This window comes from Mastigoproctus giganteus, chromosome 4 (genome assembly GCF_048544385.1).
Source record: "Mastigoproctus giganteus isolate SK-2022 chromosome 4, ASM4854438v1, whole genome shotgun sequence".
Taxonomy (NCBI): Eukaryota; Metazoa; Arthropoda; class Arachnida; order Uropygi; family Thelyphonidae; genus Mastigoproctus; species Mastigoproctus giganteus.
In genome coordinates this window covers 112,211,588-112,233,227 of record NC_143578.1, presented here as the reverse complement: position 1 = coordinate 112,233,227, position 21,640 = coordinate 112,211,588, and the positions used below count along the sequence as shown (strand labels likewise).

At 37.6% G+C, this 21,640-nt stretch overlaps 1 protein-coding gene across 5 annotated transcripts in view; it reads right to left on the bottom strand.

Moving 5' to 3' along the window:
* Tnpo (transportin 1) overlaps window positions 1-21,640 on the bottom strand; it is a 563,147-nt gene that overhangs the window by 484,136 nt on the left and 57,371 nt on the right. For all 5 annotated transcript variants that reach the window (XM_090372882.1, XM_090372884.1, XM_090372886.1 and 2 more), the window contains one exon: window positions 19,148-19,404. In XM_090372882.1, coding sequence (XP_090229008.1) covers window positions 19,148-19,404 — 257 coding nt within the window. The remainder of the gene's footprint in view (window positions 1-19,147; window positions 19,405-21,640) is intronic.

The window sequence follows — 21,640 nt, the reverse complement described above, 5'->3', positions numbered from 1 at the left end:
ATTATTTACAAAAAACTTCACAGAGAAAAACAGGATTCCGATGGTTCTGCAGCCAACTGATTGAAAAACTCTTGGCATATGGCATCATTGCCATATGAAGTGCCTGGAATGAAGTTTCTGAAACCTGCATTAGCAACTGTTTCAAAAAATGTGGATTAATTATTCCTTTTGGTCAATTAAGTCACGATACCAATCACGTCGAAAGGCCTGAAGACATGGGTGAACAGGAGTTTAATGATTGGGTGGACATGGATGGTGATCTATAAGTTACTACAGCTTTAACAGTTGAAGAAATTACCCAGTCTTACTGATAATTTCGCCAAGGAGGAGGAAAATGAAGATGAACCCGAATGAATTCCTAGGAAACTTGTAAAGCTATAGCTGTTATGTGGAGAGTGTTGGAAGAAACTGATGCAGATTGTGAATATAGACTTTTATACAATATTGAAAAATCTATAAATAGACTGTTTAATTAATATATATATATATATATATATTAATTAAGCTATGTACATAAATATAAGTTTATATTTATTTTGCTGATCTGTGGATATATTCTTTTGATTTTCACATATCATTTAATTGGTAATAAACTTCTGGTAATAAAGTGTAAATTTGTGCTTTATATCTGATTTTTATAATATAGAAACATGGAGATAATATTCATCGATTTTCACTTATTACAATCGCCGTTTATTAGAATCAAAATTCAATTCGCAAACGTGATCACTATAACCAGAGCTTACTGTATATGCAGGGTGTTTCAAAAGTGATGGTCAATAATTTAAAGGTGAACTGTACAGACTAAAATATGCAAAAAAAAAGCCTAGTAAACATGGGTCCTTAAATGAATCATTTTTGAGATATTGCACATTTCTAGTTGGGATCCACCACTGACAAGGTGAACTGTACAGAGTTGGGATCCACCACTGACTTGTTTGTTTAGGTTAGGTTAGGTTAGGTTAGGTTATGCTAATTCTCACCCTTTCCCCTCTCTCAATGTTATGAGACGTAGCAGGCATACTAGTACTTGTCAAAGGATAGTCACATGGAAAGAGGTTCCAGCAACAAAGAGTATGCAGACATGCACTTCATGTATGGTAAAGCCAACGGCAGTGCACTCGAGGCTGCACGTTTGTACCAAGAAGCATTTCCCCACCGAAGGCAGCCCAACAGGTGCACATTCATCAGGGCACATCAACGCCGTAGCCAGGTGGGCAGGAGCAGCAGTGCATGGCACACGCTTCTTGATTAGACCGGGGTTTGAGCCCATGACCACCAAATACGGAAGATGCGGGAAGGTCAGGGAATGACCACCGCATATCCCCGGAGCAATATGTCCTTAGTTGCTAATGCAAATAACAACAACAATGCCGTAGAGAACAAGAGTGCTTCACATATGGAGTATGAGCAGGTAGGCCCAGAAGCATAACACCTGATGTTGAGGAAAAGGTGGTAGAAAGGACATCCTGTAATATGTAACATCTGTAAAATCCTGTGATGTTGAAAACAAAAATTAAAAATGTATTATCTTACGTTTAATAAAACCACCCTTAGCAAAGGATTCACAGCTTTTTGCTAAACTAGTGTTTATATAGTCAGTGGAAGATCTGAACCGAAAATGTGAATCATCTCGAAAATGGTTCATTTGCAGCCTGACGTTCACTGGAACTTTTTTGCTTATGGCAGAGTGTGGCATGTAAGTCTTTGCTGTGGACTTTTTTTTTTTTTTTTTTAAATAATTATTAATTTAATTTTAATTTGTAAATGGCTACCCATCACTAACCCAAGCTTTTTTTTTTTCCCCTCTTTGTGAAACGAATAACAGATTTAACTTATATAAAATTAAAGGTAACATAACATAGGTGCCACAGTTACTGTACATATTCAAATTCATTTCATTAAAATTAAATTAAGTTTTTTGGCTACAAGGGATACGTACAAAAACTACTGAAATGTTATAGGCTGTATACGTGGACTATTTTGGCATACTTTGCTGAAATAGTGAAATGATGTAGCATCCTGAAGAATCGTTTTGCATATATCATCCAGTTACCTAGTTTAAGATTATAACAGCAAAAATTTAAGAATAAGACAATATGGTTAAGAAGATTAATTATAATTATAATATTGTTACATATTGACATACATACAACTACTTACAGATACATACATCTACCATGTCCAGGACTATTACTAACACAGACAGGAAATAGCACTCCTGGTAACCCAAGGACCACTTTATATTCTTCAATTATATACTGTTTACTTTCCTAAAACTAATTACAGTCAAACTTGGTTATAATGAGCATGGAAATAATGAGATCACAGCTGAAACAAGCAAAAAGCCATAATGATTTTAATTTACACGTATTCCCATACAATTGCTCACTGTTATAACCAGTGTACTACACGGATATACCATACAAATTTTGGTGTAACTATGCAAACATTCTTAATTGCTCAAGTAGTTGAAAGAACCCAATTCTTGGAATAGACAAACACAAAAAAGGGCGACTTAGCTTTTATAATCACCCACATCGGATTAGCAACTGGTTTATGACCTTGTCCTTTCGGGGACAGGGGCTATATAATAGTGCACTGGCGTTCCGCTTGTCGCATTACCCTATTTACAGATTGTCTTGTATTCACCGAACCATAAATTTATTTCAGGACTTCTAAGAACTGTGTACAGATCACTTTACTGTCATTTTAAAGTAAAATAAATTACGAACCCTTCCTTCGGAAACACATCTACAAACAAAAGCAAGTGTCGATTCGTGAAAAAGTCTAAATTATTCGTGAGTTACAGCATGATGCAAAAAAATGTTGAAGTGTGTAAAAAGTTTTCTTTGGCCTCTTCAACAGCATTGACACTAGGGAAGAATAAACATGCTTACATATCAGCACTGGAAAAGAACATAAACGAAAAAATTTCAGAAAGTGCGAAGTTACAAATGTCGATGAAGCATTGCTTCAATGGTTCGCTACACAAAGAAGTGCTGAATTTTCAATAGAGAGTCCGATCTTGAAGGCTCAAGCGGAAAAATTTGCTAAACAATTTGGACATAACAATTTTGTATGTAACAACAGTTGACTGGATTGACTTAAAAACCAAATACAAGCATATTAATACAAATATGTAGGTATATATACTAATTTTTTTTTCTCTCTAATATTTTTGTTTTTTGTTATCTATCTTTTTATCAAGTTATTGAGAATTAAAAAAAAAAAAAAAAGGAGTTAGATTTCACTCATCACTGATATAGTCAGTAATGGTTATAACAAGGAAATTTTGTCAGTCCCTTGATGCTCGTTATAGCCAAGTTCGACTGTATTTTCCACACTCTGGGCTATTAGTTTGGTTGGTATTGGTATTTAAGAGCACAAGGGCAGCTAAGGCCAAAATGTGCCAGATCCTATATTATTATCCTAAAGTAATATAATGTGTTCCATTTTGGCATCAGAGGAATTCATATATATGTATTTGCTTCAGAAAGGTATAGAGTGTAGCTAGGTTAGCACTATTTCCAATCATGTGGTTAAGCGATAGGGGTTCTTGCAGTTGTGATTGAGAGTGGAAAGTACTTCTGAAATGGGAATAGTGAGGGCAATCTAAAAGTATATCCTTGACTGTAAGCGGTAGTATACAATGCATGCATCAAGGTGGGTCATCTCCCATGAGTAGAAACAAATGGGTTAGGTGTGTACGTCCAATCCTTAGTCTTGCTAGTACAACTTCTTCCTGTCTATTTTGTCTGAAGCTGGAAATCCATAACGCTGGTTCTTCTTTGATTTGGAGCAACTTGTTATTACTTTGTGCCTTCCATATTTCTGACCACTGAAACATAGAACTTTTTTTAGATGCTTCAAATAATCTCTGTATGGTACTTGGTAATTTGCTGGTGTTGTACTGTTTGGTTTTTTGGCTGCCTGATCTGCTCTCTCATTGCCTAAGATACCAGAATGCCCTGGGATCCAGCAGAATTTCACTGAATGATTCCTACTGAATGCATCCTCGGACTCAGGGGAGGTTCCCACGGACTGGAGATGTGCAAATGTATCCCCAATTCACAAAGGGGGGGGATCGAAGGGTGACACCAGTAATTACAGACCAGTTAGTTTAACTTCTGTTCCAGGTAAAATAATGGAGTCACTGGTTAAAGATGCATTGCAGGATCGTCTAGACAGCACTGCAGCAATAATTCAGACACAGCATGGGTTTGTTAAGGGAAAGTCTTGTCTGACAAATTTGATAAGATATTATGATGTGGTTACAAAGGAACTGAATGCAAAAAATAATTTTGATATCATATATTTAGATTTCAGGAAAGCTTTTGACACTGTTGCGCATGGAAGACTATTGTACAAATTGGAGCAGAATGGTATTAAGGGTAAGTCGCTACAATGGATAAAAGGATGGTAAGTGCGAGAAGACAGAGGGTGGTAATCAATGGGTGCTGCTCTTCTTGGACTAATGTTATTAGTGGAGTCCCACAGGGTTCGGTGTTAGGTCCACTGTTGTTTTGTATATTTATCAATGATATTGATGAAGGTATATCAGGCTTAATGTCGAAGTTTGCAGATGATACAAAGGTTGGCAGGGTTGTTAATGACAGTAATGGCAGTGTGCTACTGCAACAGGATCTAGATAATTTGGGCAGATGGGCTAAGAAGTGGCAACTGAAGTTTAACCTTGACAAATACAAAGTACTGCATATGGGTAGAAGTAACCCCAGAGAAACGTACCAACTGTGTGGTACTACACTTAAGGTGGTAGAAAATGAAAAAGACCTGGGAGTAATTGTGCAGGCAGATATGAAGTTTTCTGAGCAATGCAGACAGGCTGCCAGGGCAGGTCATGTGGTTTTGTCAATGATATATAGGAATTTTTCTAGCAGGGAAAAGGAGGTGATTATCCCTCTGTATAAGGCAATGGTGAGGCCACGCCTTGAGTACTGCGTACAGGTCTGGAGGCCTCATTTTAGGAAGGATGTAGATTTACTTGAGCGTGTACAGAGAAGGGCAACAAGATTGGTGAGGGGAATGAAGGGATCCTCTTATCAAGAGAGGCTTATCAAGTTCTGCAAATTGCAGTGGCTGGAGACTAAGCACCTGCGCGGTGATCTGATTGAGGTGTATAAGGCCTTGAATGGGTTCAGCACGCTGATCCCATCGTGCTGAATTCAGCACGATGGGATCCTTCCGCTTGTTCAGATTACGAACCTAAGGGGGCATAAATTCAAATTAAGAAAGGACAGATGTAGAATAGATGTGCGGAAATTTGCCTTTAGTCAGCGGGTGGTTAATTGCTGGAACAAACTTCCATCTGTCGTTGTGGAAGTTGATATGTTGAATAAGGAACTGGACAGGCATTTGGAGGGAATGGTGTGTTTTTTTTTGTTTTTTTTTGGCTGATGCTGCATAAGCTCATACATTTGCTTTCTTGCATCACATGCCACTACTACTACTTCGTAGATGGTTTAAACAGCAAATGATTTGTTTTTTGATTGGTTGTGATGTTGAAAATTGATTGCCCAAAGCAGACACTGCACTCAATGAATCAGTGTATATTATACTGCTAGCATTGTTGAGAGTGTTAATATTCTGTAAGGCTAGTTTGACTGCATATAACTCAACAGTATAACTGCTGCATTCAACTGGTAGTGATATGGAGACTGTAAAAGAGGGAAAGACAGCTGCGGCACCAACAGCAGAACCTGTTTTTGAGCTATCTGTATATATTTGGTAGCTTTTTATATTGTTGAGGGCAAGTTCTTTATGTAGTTGTTTGATATTTTCATCTGCCAGGGAGTTCTTTCCCCATTGTTGAAAGTATGTATCACGAGTGAGGGAGATTTACAGACCAGGGTGGGTCAGGAATATCGCTCTCTTGAAATATGTTATGAAAATCAATATTCCAGGTGTGAAGCAAATCTTTTAATCTAATGCCAGTTGGTCTATTTTCAGTCAGTTTACTGTTATAGAATGCTGTCCACTCAGGATTGGAAAGCAACAGTCAAACGGGATGGTCTGGAAGGCTTTGAATTTTAGCTGCATAATTTAGAAGAAACATTTTCCTTCGAAGGAAAAGTGGAGGTTCGTGTGCCTCTACATACAGACTCTGAACAAGGGATGTTCTAAATGCGCCCAGAGCAGTGCGAAGGGCACTGTGTTGGATGGTATTAAGTCTGATTAATGCACTTTTCCTAACTGAATCATATACAATAGCACCGTAGTCTAAACGAGATCTGATAATAGCACGATACAAATGTAATAGAGTGTATCTATCTGCTCCCCATGTCATAGCAGAAATGGACCTAAGTATATTAAGTTTCTTTAGACAAACAGTTCGGAGGTATGTGATATGTGGAATGAAGTTCAGTTTTGTGTCCAATATTAAGCCTAGGAAACGAAAATTACTGGTGAGAGGGATCAAATGGTTTTTTAATCTGAGTTCCAGTTCTGGGTGTAGCTTACGTTTTTTTCAAAAGTGAACTGCAATTGTTTTTTGATCTGATAAACGATATCCATTCTGCATTGCCCATGTCTCCAACTTATTTATGGTGAGTTGCAGCTGTCTTTCAATGGTATGAATATTTTTTGAACGGCAAGATAAAGTAAGATCATCTGCATACATATATAGTTCTACAGTATTTGGGATGTTGTGTGTTATGGTGTTCAGTCTAAGTGAAAAAAGGGTAGAGCCCAGTACTGATCCTTGTGGGACACCTTCTTCTTGAGTGTAGGACCGAGAAAGTACAGAGTTGTAGCGGACCAGAAAGGTTCTGTGTTGAAGAAAATTTTTAATGAATTCTGGTAAGTGCCCTTGCAATCCTATGGAATGAAGTTCTCTCAATATGCCATACCTCCAGATAGTGTCGAAAGCCTTTTCTATATCGAGACTTACCATTACAAGATGTTCATTTTTGACGTAAGCACTGCGGATGTTAGTCTCGGCTTTCACCATTAGATCCAAAGTGGCTCTGTTTTGTCGGAAACCAAACTGATTGTTGTTCATCAGTGCTTTAGATTCAAGAACCCAGGTAAGCCGTCTGTGTATCATTCTTTCTAGGATTTTACTTAGGCAGCTGGTTAGAGAAATAGGTCAGTAATCTTCTGGAAGTGAGTGGTCTTTTCCTGGTTTAGGAAAGGCTAAAATGATGGAATGATGCCAGGAAGATGGATATGTATCTTCAAGAAAAATCCAATTATAGAAAATTAATAGTAAATTCAAGGCCGTACTGTTTATATGTTTCAGCATTACATAGTATATACCATCGGGTCCAGCTGCACTGTTGGGTGATCTATTTAATGCTGTTTGCAGTTCAAATAGGTTAAAGGGTTGATTATAGGCAATATATTGGGTAGTATGGAATTTTATTTTGTACCTTTCAGCCAAAGCTTTGATTTTAAGAAAGGAGTTAACATACGCTGACATGGCAGATGTTTGGTAGAAATTCTCTGCAAGGGTGTTAGCTATTTCTTCTTCAGAAGAAATTTCCTGTCCATTTTTGATTAAGATGGAAGAAGGAAGAGGTGGATATTTCCCATTTAATTGCCGAATCTTTTTCCATATGAGACGACTGCTAGTATCCTTTGTAATAGTGGAGGCAAACTGTATCCATGATTCCTTTTTGGCTTTTCTTCTAATTTGTCTAGCTTTTGACTTTAGCCTTTTATATTAAATTAGGTTGTTGGTAGTTGGGAACTTCCGGAACAGGTTCCAAGCTTTATTTTTTTCCTTTTTGGCATTAGTACAAACTTCATTCCACCAGTGTTTAAGGTTTTTGTGTTTACATGTGGAGGCTTGAGGTATTGCTTCAGAGGCAATGGTCAGTATTTGCCTGGTAATATGCTCTGTGACATCATCAATGGGTTGTAGTCTGATCAATTGGCTATCAAAAGAAAGACGGGTTGAAAACTTTTCCCAATCTGCTATGGAAAATTTCCATTTTGAGCGATTATCGGGGTATGATGTTTGAAGTGTTTGGATTCTGCATATGATTGGAAAGTGATCACTATTGTGTGGGTCGTTTAATACTGTCCATTCTATACTGGGATATAATATGGGGGAACAGAGAGTTAAATCAATTGCTGACATAGATCCAGAGGGAAGGTGAGTATAAGTATTTTTACCAGTGTTCAGTAATGTTAGATTCAGTTGGTCTAGTATCGTCTCGATCAAGTGTCCTCTATTGTCCATATGGTCTGATCCCCACAATGGATGATGCGCACTGAAATCACCAAGGATACAAAAAGGTGGTGGTATTTGTCTTATAAGGTCTTCTAGTTCTTTAAAGGTGCACATCTTGTTAGGTGGACGGTACAGAGATACTAGAGTTAGAATTTGCCCAACTGATACACGTACAGCAATAGCTTCTAAGTGGGTTTGAAGCGGAATGTTTCTAGAAGGTATTTTACAGTCAACTAGAATCATGACACCGCCACGTGCGGATAATGAGGAGTTTCTATCTTTTCTGTAAAATGTAAAATTTCTGATTGATGGAGTTACTTGTGGAGTTAGATTAGTCTCTTGTAGGCAAACAGCTATAAGACCCTATCGAGAGATTAAATCATAGATGTCATCGGTATTGCTGCGTAAACCTCTACAATTCCATTGAACAATGTTCTGCATTATCAGGGTTTGAGGAGGGAAGGTGAGTCTGTCTGTTTCTTGTGAGTGGTTTGCTTTTGACAGTCATATTTCATTTTATCTTTTTTAGGAAAACTGGGACGTCCAGGATCTGTACTCTCTTCTACATCATCAGTTTGACCTGATGAAAATCCAGTCTCCATACCATCTTCTGCATGAAGATTAAGGACTGTTTCATCGTGTGTAGCTATATTTTCAAAGTCCATTCTATTTGAGTTTGTCTTTTGTAATTCAGTGGCTTGTTGCTTTCGTGATTTGAAATTTTATCACATGATTTTATTTTAGGCCGAACTGTGATAGGGGTATTACTTATTTCATCAACTAGAACGGGTTTGGTGGTAGGTTGAGATGTTGATAGCACAGATCGTGCCCATTCTGCAATGGATGTATTGGACGGAATTGATACCTCAGTTTGGATTGAAACAGCTTGGCACTTTAGTGTAATGGAAGCGTACGTGGTTTTTGGGATAGTTGACTTTATTTGCTTTCTTGCTTCTTGATATGTGACCTTATTCTCGATCTTGTACTTTTGTATTCTTTTTTCAATTTTCCAAAGTTCTCGTGATTTTGAGTATGCCGGATGGTCATTCTTGCAATTTGGACATTCCGGAGCCTTTGCAGTACATTCTGTTTGTGAATGGTTTTTTGATCCGCAGTTAGGACAAGTAGTTTCGCCTCTGCATGTTGTCTGGGAGTGACCAAACTTTTGGCACTTGAAACATCTTAAAGGGTCTGGAATGTATGGACGGATACGGCAGTTTAGATAGCCTGCTTTAACTGAGGTCAGCAAATTCGGTGTACTCAAGGTCAATATAATATTACGTGTGGGAAGAAGTTTATCATCCTTCTTTATCATAATTCTTCTTGCTTTAGTTATTTTCTGTTCTAGTAATTCCATGACTATCTCCTCTTCGGTTACATTCAACAAATCCCACTCACTTATTACTCCTTTTGAGGAGTTCATGGTGTTATGTGGTGAGACTTTGATTGGAATTCCGTTTATAGATGACATTTTTAGTAACAATTCTGAATGCCTTGCTTGAGTGGTCTCAATTAAAAGATCTCCTGATTGGAGCCTTTTCACCATTTTCGGTGTACCTGCTGCATTCTCCAGACATCTCTGGATAACAAAGGGAGAGAGTCTGCTTAGCGGCTGAGTCGATAAAGAATGTATAATCAGAAAAGCTGGTGGTTCCGATTTGTTACAGTCCTTTTTCATTCTTTTTGGAAAATTGGGATCGTCTTCCATTCTTCGGGTCTCAGTATGTTGAGAGCCTGTTGGCTCTAGTGGTGGACATGCATCACAGTCCATTGTTGCTCCTTTTAGCCCTGGGAGTGAGAGCTTTTCCTCCCAGATTTCCGGCCCTGCCACGTGGAGGCAGGAGCGGTGCCACCTAGTGGCCAAGTGGTTGGAGAGGTTAGTTTGTTAGTGCAAAAATTAATAAATATACTAGGAAAAGAAAGGTAACTTTTCTTTCTGGGTTCTTACTTAGGATCTGTTAAGTACAGAACCACTTACAAAGAAATGAGGATGAGAAAAGCACTGGAAAGAAAATATAACTAAATCACTGAGAGAGAGCACTATATATCACTTAGGAAAATCGCTTGGCACTCGGGGCTGAGGGCAGGAGTGTATTTCTAACTAATTACTTTCATAATTAGTGTCACCCGTCAGCTAACCAGCTATACAATTGCCTATAACCCCAGGGCTTCACATCTGGTGAGTATGGGCTTGGCACACCCATGGTCCTGAACTGGATATCATCATTATTCACTTTCTTGGTGATTCCCTTCTCTCTCTATGTCTCTCAGGGTAACACAGAATTTTTTTTTTTGGCTGGTGCAGCATAAGCCTCAGGCTTCCTTGCACCATATGGCTAATAATAATCACAACGTATACACAAAATACAAAAATTATATATATATGTATATATACACACACGGGCAGTTCTCACTTTACGAGTTCCCGGGTTTACAAGGTTTTTTTTTTTTTTTAAGTATCAACAAATTTGAAAATATAAACATTAATTGCAAAAAAAAAAAAAAAAAAAAGAATGTTAAGCATTCATAAATACCGCATTTCAAATCCCGCTCGCATGGGCTTGGCACACCCTTTAATATCGTAAAGCGGGGTACAATGTATTGTATAGCATACAATACATTGTACCCTGCTTTACGACATTAATCTGTTCCAGAGACACCATCATATGATGAAATATTGTAAAGTGAACCCAATAACACCTAGTTTTTCTGGTAATTCGTTCCACGACCTCGGAAGTTGAAATTTTCGCTATATAACTCTCTAAAAGGTCGTTTTTATAGTGTAAATTGTATTAGTTATCAATTCAAATCATTAAAATGCACTACAATTTCATCATTATCATATGTTCTATTATAAGAACCAATTTTGAACAGCTTTGTGATATTTTTCTAAAACACATTTCTGGAGGTCACGACCAGAAAACAATTTGCACTTTCCAGTTTATTGTGCTTTTCTGTTAATGCAAGCAATTATAAATGGATAGTAAACTTGATGTTATTGCATTTATGAAAATACCGATAGGTGGAGTTGTGTGGTTTTCTACGTTATTATGTTATTATGGTGAAATGTGTTTCCCCTTTACTGAAATCTTCAAATAATATAAAAAACATAAATAAAATTTCCGAATCTTCTCTTCATTCCTTTTTTTTTAAGCTTCATAAACTTGTTACTCCGCGCAAATTGTATTAGTTGCAATTTGTGCGTTGAAAATTTCATGCTACTGAAATTTATAAAGAAAAGCGATTATCTTGGAAACAAACGCCTCTTGATGCATTTCTGAAGAAGACGACTCCTTGTGCAACAAACCAAGCCAACAAGTGCCAATAATAAGTTGTTGTTGTTATTTGGTTTTTAGGAGCTTTAGCAACTAAGGCCATATTGCTCTGGGAATATGCGGTGGTCATTCCCTGACCTTTCCGCATCATCCGTATTTGGTGGTGACGGGCTTGAACCCCGGTCTAATCAAGAAGCGTGTGCTACACACTGCTGCTCCTTCCCACCTGGTTACGGAGGCATTTGTAAGTCGTAAATAATTTCTTTATGATTATAATTTGCTTGATTTTATAGACTGCGTTTTCATTTCTTTGCATAAATCAATCATTGTTTAAACAAACTAATTAGCTAACTAATTTCATTGTTGAGAACGTAATCCCTATTTTTAACATTATGTCTATGGGAAATAAATTCCCGCTTTACGAGCATGTGCTAGGGAGAATTAACTCGTAAAGTCGAGAACTACCTGTATATGTATAGTTTGGATGAAACGAGTAAAATGACATTAATGGAGATACAAGTTAATTAAGCTATAAAAAGTTATATGACAAATGCACCTAAGTGTGCTAAGCAGTAGCAAAGAATACAAAAGTATACATATAAAGTAAAAGTAATAAAACTAGAGAAAAAGGCTAACAGATAGAAGTGTAAAGAACACAAGATGCCAAATCTAGTAGAAAATGGACAGAAAGAAAGAGAAATATTAAAGGTGGATGATAAGGAAAGAATGTGAAAAAGTCTAAATGATAAATAGAATTATAAGAAATTAAAGGCTGAATTAGCAAGCCAATTAGAAGAACAGAAGCTATAAAGGGGAAAAAAAAGATTATAAAAGAAAAAATGATTAATTAATTGCAAAGAAATAGCAAGCATCAAATAGAAGGTAGGAAAATATTTTTATGTTATAAAAACCTAAATATAAGGGAAAGAAAAATAAGAGTTCAAATATTTGAAATATTTAATGGATGGTAAAAAATAATAAAATATTTTAACTCTTTTTTTTTTTTTTTCTTATATTTAGTATGTAACAAAAATATTTTCCCACCTTCTATTTTATGCTTGCTATTTCTTTACAATTAATTAACCATTTTTTTCCCTTTATAGCCTTTTTTCCCCCCTTTATAACTTCTTTTCTTCCAATTTTCTTGCTAATTCAACCTTTAATTTCTTATAATTCGACTTATCATTTAGGTATTTTTCATATTCTTTCCCTATTATCCACCTTTAATATTTCTCTTTCTTTGCCCTTTTTCTACTAGTTTTGCCATTTTGTGTTCTTTATGCTTCTATTTGTTATCTCTTTTCTCTAGTTTTATTACTTCAACATTATATATATATATATATATATATATATATATATATATATACAGCAGACTCTTGATTTACAGGGATCGGATTAACCGGGACAGTTCAAGACAAAATTATAAAAAAAAAAAAAAAAACAACCAGAAATCATAAAATTCAAGTAATAACTAGAACAGGTATAAACAGAAGTTTTGCAAGTCGTAAATACGCAACAAGAAACGGCGTTATAAGTCGTCACTGAGAGATAACGTACCTATTATCTTGCAACCCCCACTGTCTTCAAACCCACCACTAAAAAAAAAAAAATCATGAGAGAAGAAATGTTTAGTTTGTTTTAGTGCATCGCGTCGATTCTTGTTAGTTAGTTAGTTAGTTATTTTGGTTTTTAGGAGCATTAGCAACTAAGGCCATATTGCTCCGGGATATGCGGTGGTCATTCCCTTGACCTTTCCACATCCTCCGTATTTGGTGGTGACGGGCTCGAACCCCGGTCTAATCAAGAAGCGTGTGCTACGCACTGCTGCTCCTTCCCACCTGGCTACGGAGGCGCCTCGATTCTTGTGTTCTGCTGCACAGCAAAAAGACAAATAATTTTGTTTCGTTATTTATGTCAGGAATGTCGAAATGTTTTTTTATAGTAAATATTTTTTTTTTGTTTAGAAATCCCGAAAATGATGGGTAAACACAAGAAGTTGTGCTTTCAGTTAAACAAAAACTTGAAATTATTCAAAAGTTTGAAAACGGTGCATCCGTTAAATCTCAAAAGAACCATTATAATGTTGGTGACCAAACCATATGCAACATTGTAAAAAATAAAGAGAAGCATCATATTGGACACACGAGTAGTGCATGGTAAGTTTTTATCTATCGGCATACTTTTTATTTAATTTGCTGAACAGTCCTGTCATACCTCACTCGCACTTCTCATCTTCACAAGGCCTGGAACTCAGTGTCGGAGCGAATACAATATTCGAGCCAGCGGATTCTTCCACACTACAATTTCCACTCCCAGTTGTTCATCCCACTGCAAATCCATCCTATCCTATGCAACCAGTGGAAAGTACACGTATGAACTTCAGAGTGAGCCAACAAGCAAGTATAGCTTCACGTGAATGGCTTCAAATTGGCACATCGACCAACTCCAAACTGCAGCCTTCCCAACACCACCCAGACGGCAGAAGTCCAGATCCTCTAGTGGACTTTTCATATCTCGCTTAGCCCCAAATACCACAGCAAATCATGTTGCCGAGGTTCTGCGTGATCAACTAACCCTTCGACTAAAGGTGCAGCAACTTCACACCAGGAACCCCCGCTGCGCATTGTTCAGGGTTGAATGTGCACAAGACCTGTTCAATTTAATTGGAACCGAATCTATCTGGCCTATTGGCACCATTATTCGACCCTTCTATAATAGGAGAACCAATCACCTTCCCCAACCTCCACCTCTGCACCAAAACCAAGTCTGCAACAGCACCACCCACAGCTGACTGGACTCATTCCTGGACAACTTCCAAAGATCTCAGCAGTCCTCCTTTCATACCACTGCTCTGCCAAGCCCCACAGTCAAAGCACCACTCCGCCATAAGAGTATCCTGAGTCCCCTATGTGATAGTACCCATAAAATACCAGTCCATATGTCGTCAGGAAGTCGTGCCATTCGCTCGCAAACATACCAACTCAGGACACCTCCAATCAGGACGGAAGTTCGTCAAACTCCTGTCATCAGGGTGTACTTCCAAAATATCAGGTCCATGAGGAACAAACTAGACTCAGCAGAACAGGTCTTCCTCTCCCAGGTCGCTGACGTGGTCTGCCTCGCAGAAACGTGGCTTCAACCTAATCAAGACACACTCTTCTGCTCAGCTATTGCTGGTTACCACATGCTGTCTGCCTCCAGGGAGCAATCTAGAGGCAGTGGGGTAGCCATACTGTACACCTCCCTATTCTCATATGAGAATTCGACCTCAACTACAACTCAAGCTTTCAAAGCGATTATAGTCTCGCTACGCTTCCACTCCAGCCACATTGATATCGCATCTGTGTATATTCCTCCAGGGCCTACAATTGAAATTATTGAAGATCTAGGGAACTGGCTCTTAAACCATCTTCATCCATCTGCACAACGCCTTGTTTGTGGTGATTTTAACCTGCCATCACCTCTTTATCAGGCTCTGTGAGTTCTTCAAATCCATTGACATGACACGGGTCAATGAGAACCCCACCAGGGGATTGAACCTACTGGATCTCGCTTTTGCTTCAACACCATGCACAGCTGAGGATGATCCCATCGCATTCTTCCTGTCCGATCACCAGCCTATAGTTTTGACATGGTCATTGCAGGTGCCAAATTTCAACATCCCTGACAACAAAATAGTCAAATATGTTTCAGCACCTAAATACATTAATCCTCAACTCTGTGTAGAAACAGCATCCTGCATTCCTTGGGATGTCCTCATTGACTGCGACCTCAGCCTCGCAGTGACACTCTTATCTAACTGGATTAAATCCGTCACCGACTATGCTGCCACCAAACGAGTAACAGTAACTCCCCGTTCCAGATCGTGGTGGACTGCTGACCTCAACAACAGCTTCAAAATGAAACAAGTCCTACATAAGAAATGGAAGCTTACGAATGGCAGTCAAGACAGAATAGCCTTTTCCCGCGCCAGGGCCCACTTTAATCGAAAGAAAGCTGCTGCAATCCAAGTAAATCTTAACTGCACTCTGAGGAAAGGAAAGCCATTCTATGCTGCCCCACATGGTGGATTCAATCATATGCTTGATCTTTAAGAATGGCTCAAATACATCGCCAGGTTTTCAAATACAACCACAGTCCCAACTACAGTTGTCCAGCCTGACTATGAAACCCCTTCAGATGTCCTAGGGACTATCCAGATCATGAAACAGGAGCTCATACGTGCCATCAATTCCCTTCCCACAACAGCCACTGTTGGGGAGGATGGAATTCCGCATTTATGATCAAATGCTTGAGCGCATTCATCATAGACCCTCTTCTCTCGATCTAAAACAGATGCCTCACTGAGCATTATTTCCCACCCCAGTGGAATAAGTACAGAGTATAACCCCATCCCTAAAAACAAATTTGCCACAAACGTCAACCAGTTCAGACCCATATCAGTTGCTTCTTGTCTGTTAAAAACTCTTGAAAAGGCTTTGCTACCCACAATCACTCAGCAAATCCTCCAGACAAAACCATCTGAAATCCACTATGCCATCGCAGGAAAATCATCAATCACTAACTTGGCAGCTACCACAGATCAACTAAACCTTCATCCTCTCAGCATTCGAACAAAGAGCTGAGCTAGCAACCACATATCTCGACATAAGTGCAGCCTTTGATGCCGTGTCGATCCCGGCCTTGCTCCTCCTACTTAAGGAGAAATTTCACATTCGAGGTGATATGCTGTGCTTTTTGGAATCTCTTCTCTGTCACAGAATACTTATTCTTCATCGGCAACAACACACCCTATCCTGCGACATCACTGCTGGAGTACCGCAGGGGGGGTGTCCTATCTGGTGTCCTGTTCACAGCTATCATCGTGCCCATTATTGCCTCAACGAATGGTCTCCTATGCTATGCCGATGACCTTAAACTGCTGACTCAAATTAACCCTGGCGACAATCCTGTTCAGCTCAGCAACAAGATCAATTCCCAACTTAAGGATCTAGAATTGTACCTGGCAAACTTCAATCTAAAAATCAACTCACTGAAGTCTGCTCAGGTTATATTCTCCCTTAAATCTATGCCGACAGTACTCAACGTTTCACTCGCAGGGGTACGAATACCAAACGTACCCTCACACACAGACCTTGGCGTTCTTTTTGAACAAAAGATGTCCTTTGTCAACCAGATCAACAAAATCAGTACCAAATTCTCTCATCTACGGTGGATCTCAAAGCAGCAGCTGCTACAAGTTTGACATCCTGTCACTGTTAAAAGGTTCATCACCTCCACCGTCTACCCCGCCATTCTCTATGGTGCAGAAATATGGGCCTCTGCTGCACCTACAAACCTCAAGCGGGTGTACACCGCTGAATACTGGTTACTGAAATGGGCCAATAACAAGCTTCGGCTACCTCCCGCTACCACAACCACCATGATGGCACAAGCACTCAACATCCCGAGGATGAAGTTCCATGGAAAAGAGGCTAGTCTTCACAGCCAAACTCATCACGGGCCAGATATCATCTCCAAACATTTGGAACGCTTGCTCTTGGAGGATTCCACAGCCAAGCCTAAGGTTGGCACCAGCACTCGTGGCTCACCATAACAGGCTTGTACTCACTGAGAAATTTCTTCCCAAGCAGGTGCTCGCTACCCTCAACCGTGTGGACACCGACATCAACAGCATAATAAGTAACAAGAAGGACAGACACAACTTTATCAAAGCCCTCGAACCCTGATATATGGCCAACTTGTATGTATTTCTGTATTTATGTCTAGCTCTGCGTTTTTATGCTGTATTTGTATTTCTTTTGCTTTTGTGATCGGCATTTTGTAGTCGTTTGTATTTGTTCGCTGTATTTTTGTAGCCTTTTGTATTTGTACACCGTATTTTTGTAGTTGTTTGTATTTGTACGTCGTACTTACCTTTTCCCTAACTGCTATTATGTGAACCCCTGGCGCTCATCGCCGTGATGGGATATTGTGCTGTAACTCTACTTCACAATAAAGATTTATTTATTTATTTTTCGATCAGTAAGCCCCCGACTTACGTAAATTTTTTTTCAACCAATTTTTATTTTTTATTTTTTAGGATTGTAAAATTTAAAATTTATTATCACAAATGCAATAAGATCGCATTATCACAAATGCAATAAGATCGCATTATCACAAATGCAATAAAATTTATTATCACAAATGCATCTAATTATAAACAGGTTTACTACCCGTTTATAATTAGATGCACGAACAAAAAAGCCCAGTAACGCAGAAAGTGCAAATTGCTTTTATTGTTTTATGACAGTGACCTCCAGGAAAGTGCTTTAGCAAAATGTGAGCTCATGTGAGGTGATAATAGTGAGTTTTCACCGTGAAGTTCTTTACAGAAAATTTAATTTTGACCATTATCATGGTGCTGACTAAGAGAATAAGTGACAGCACTACAAGTAAATCTACCAACAAAAGGAAAGCAATCGATTTTGATCAGAAAATTAAAATAATAAGGATGTATGAAAATGGTCAAAAATTAACAAGTATCGCACCGAATTCAGATTTATCAATAATAATTAGTAGCAATATGTTATTAGTCATTACCGAGTTATGCAAAACTCGACTTATGTAAGAAGTCTTGGAACGTAACTCTTACGTATATCGTTGACTTCTGTATTTTGGATTAACAAGGAAATCGATTATCCGGGATTTGTTTTTTACCATCTATCCCGGAAAATCGAGAGTCTACTGTGTATATAGATAGATAGATAGATAGATATACTATCATTGATTTGTATTAAATATTAACATAAATTAAATTATAATAAAGGGAATAAATAAATAAATAATTAGGCATTCATTAGAGGCAGCGACATGCAATTCCTCCATATGAAGCTGAAATACATCCAATATTTTAAATTAAATAAAACATAAGCCAGTAGTATGGCAAAAACTATACAGCGAAAATTAACATAAAAATAACCCAAATAAACAAACGAACGAAAAAAGAAATAGACATAATAGTAGCCCGATAACCCTTATGTAATTTCGAGTTTTAAATCCGATTAATAAAACTATACAAAGTTTAGAATAATGCCAATTATAGGACCACCGCCGTGCAAATCCTCTGCACTGGTGGATCAATCGGAGGAGGGAGGGTGAAATGGTACTTCGATCTTTTCACCAAGGCGACGATTTGTATAGCGATTGAAATGCAGCGATTCCATGACCATTATTGGCCTTGTGGTCCTCTGTCGATATGGGGCATAATGGTCAGTCTATATTTTACTTTAATTTATTTTGATTTTGTTATCGTTTGGTAGTTACTTTAACCCTCTTTTGGTGATATTTCACGTCTTTCGGAACTGGTACCTCGGGGGGGGGGGGGTACCGCTAAATTATTATATAATTGGCATTATTCTAAAATTTGTATAGTTTTATTAATCGGATTTAAAACTCGAAATTACATAAGGGTTATCGGGCTACTATTATGTCTATTTCTTTTTTCGTTCGTTTGTTTATTTGGGTTATTTTTATGTTAATTTTTGCTCTATAGTTTTTGCCATACTACTGGCTTATGTTTTATTTAATTTAAAATATTGGATATATATATATATATATATATATATACACACACACACACACACACACACACACACCTCTGCAAATGAACAAATAAACCACAAATACAGCATACCTCACAAACATTATAATCTTCAGAATCAAGAAGTTGACAGAGACGGGGAAGCAACTCAGGCCAATTTGTGAGATCTCCTTTTGATGCAATTGTTGTAATTAGAATACCAATAGTTGCTCTTATGAGAGAGGAAGGATCACCTACACTATTCAGACATTCTGACTTTATAAATTCTGTGACTTCTGGTGGAAACTTTTGGAAATGAGCTTTAACATTATTCTTCAAAATAAGACCACTCAGAGATCTTGTAGGTTCATCTGGAAAAAAAAAAAATAAATTAAATATAGCTATGTAAAAAAGTTACAAACAGCTCTTAACTTAATACAAACTTAAACATTATTCTGTTTTAAACTATAAAACTTTCATATGAAAATCCTTAATCCACTGAAAATATTTAAAAATCATCTGGTGCTGCTGCCGTACTTTTTTAAATAATTAAAACAAGGCTATTTTAAATTATTTATTTTTATAACTTTAAACACAAAAGTAATCAGAACCTGTAGTACTTTATACAGGTGACCCCCACTTAACGCTGATCATTCGTTCCGGAAAAACAGAGCGCTAAGTGAATCCGCGCTAAGCGAGCACCGCTTTCCCATAAGGTAACATATGTATTTGTGAGCTGCGGTCTGTGCCATAGGATATTTCCTAATCAATAATAAACGGTAATGAAAAGATGCACAAATGTCGGTCAAAATATTTAATATTCAAATATTTGCATATATAAAATATTCTGCATTACATACGTATAATTATGTGGTAACTACTTGCGTATCAAAAGTAAACTTAAAATTCCAATTAAAATAATGAATTTAATTGATTTAATTTAATGGATGAATTTAATCATGAAAAATGTGTGGATTTTGAGTTGAACTTTGGCCCTCTTCCAAATAAACTAAAAGGGGTATTAATTTTAAATGGCCCGCAGCGTTACCACCCAGCAATAACGTCAACTGATCCTTCGCCGCTTTGAAACTTGGCATGTTTTTTTCTTCTTTCAATATGAAACTTCTTTTAGGCCGTTTCCACAAAAGTCCTGCTTCATCTATGTTAAAAACTTGTTGAGAAGTATAACACACAATACCCCTCTTCAATAATTTTAACAAGTTCTTTTTTGAAAATTTCGGCTCCTTGATCTGCACTCCCTGGATTCTAAATCTATTCTACCAGCCCTTACCAGTTTTAAATGGTTCCACATTTTTTTTTTTTTTAGGCGAGTTTTCTTCAGATCATCATATTGGCTAATCTCTCTCTCTCTCTTTTTTGTTAATATTTAACTTAACTGAATTCTGCATTGGACATTATCTTCAATAAAATTAAAGTCTTTCCATTTCAATCCTAATAGCCGGCCTAGTCCTAGTTGCTTGCAGTGGAACAGTTACCTTTCCCGCTGCAAAAATTAATTCTTTATTTTTTTATAATTGTTCTTACAGTTAAAGTTGCAAGTCCTAAATTATGGCACACATCCGCTTGTCGTTGACCGGAATCGATTCGCTTCAAAACGTCTAATTTTCAAATTCAGTCTTTTTCTTACATTTATAGTCTTCGTACACTGCTCAGACGTTGTTGATTTTTCATTCTTTTTTCATTCTTCGAAAATGTAACTGCGTTGGTTGCATTAATTATGGTACAATGTTCAAGTAAACTGTCCGTTTCGCACGTTGTCTAATACGGTACTGGGTGATGAGTAGACTTCGGATAAATGCATATAACGCAAATATTACAAGCAATATACTTCGTCATTTTTTAAAATGTTGATCTAGGAACTACGTAACAAGTCACTGTACTGCAATTAAATTAGCGTGCGAGAAAATTTCACTGAGCGTGCGAAAATTTCTCAAGTCGGCGTGGGAAACGTTTTAATGCTGTTTTGCTATTCATTTTCAAGCTATCGACTCCATCAAATGAAACGATTTCGTTAAATATGTCAAAAATGTAATCTGTAAAAGAGCATTATAGTGATCTGTGACAGTGTTATAGTCAGACACGGGTTATAATATAATAACAGCGTTATAGCGAATCAGCGTATAGCGAACCGCGTTATAACGGGGGCCTGCTGTATTATGTTTGGGTTGAAGCTAAAAAGACACACAACTTGAATAGTGATAGTGGACTTGAATTTCTGTAGTTTGTAATTTTCAGAAAAAAAACATGTAAAGAAAATTTGTTCCAAAGAACAGAATTAGAAATGATAAGTGAGGAAGAAAGAATGTTAGTTTCGTAAATTTGGAGTCAGACAGTGAATGGAAGTCAACTATCTGAGGCATGAGTTCAGACTGGTCTGGAAGGGAGATGTGGAATTATAGATGTCAATTCAGAAGAACAGTGTCCACAAAAATATCTATAGGAAAGGAATAGAGCAGAAATTAAACAACTATTGATAAAAAGTAGAGAGTCTGTAAGAGTGGGGTCATAATTAAACTGACTACTCTATTTGAGAGAGAGAGAGAGAGAGAGAGAGAGAGAGAGAGAGAGAGAGAGAGAGAGAGAGAG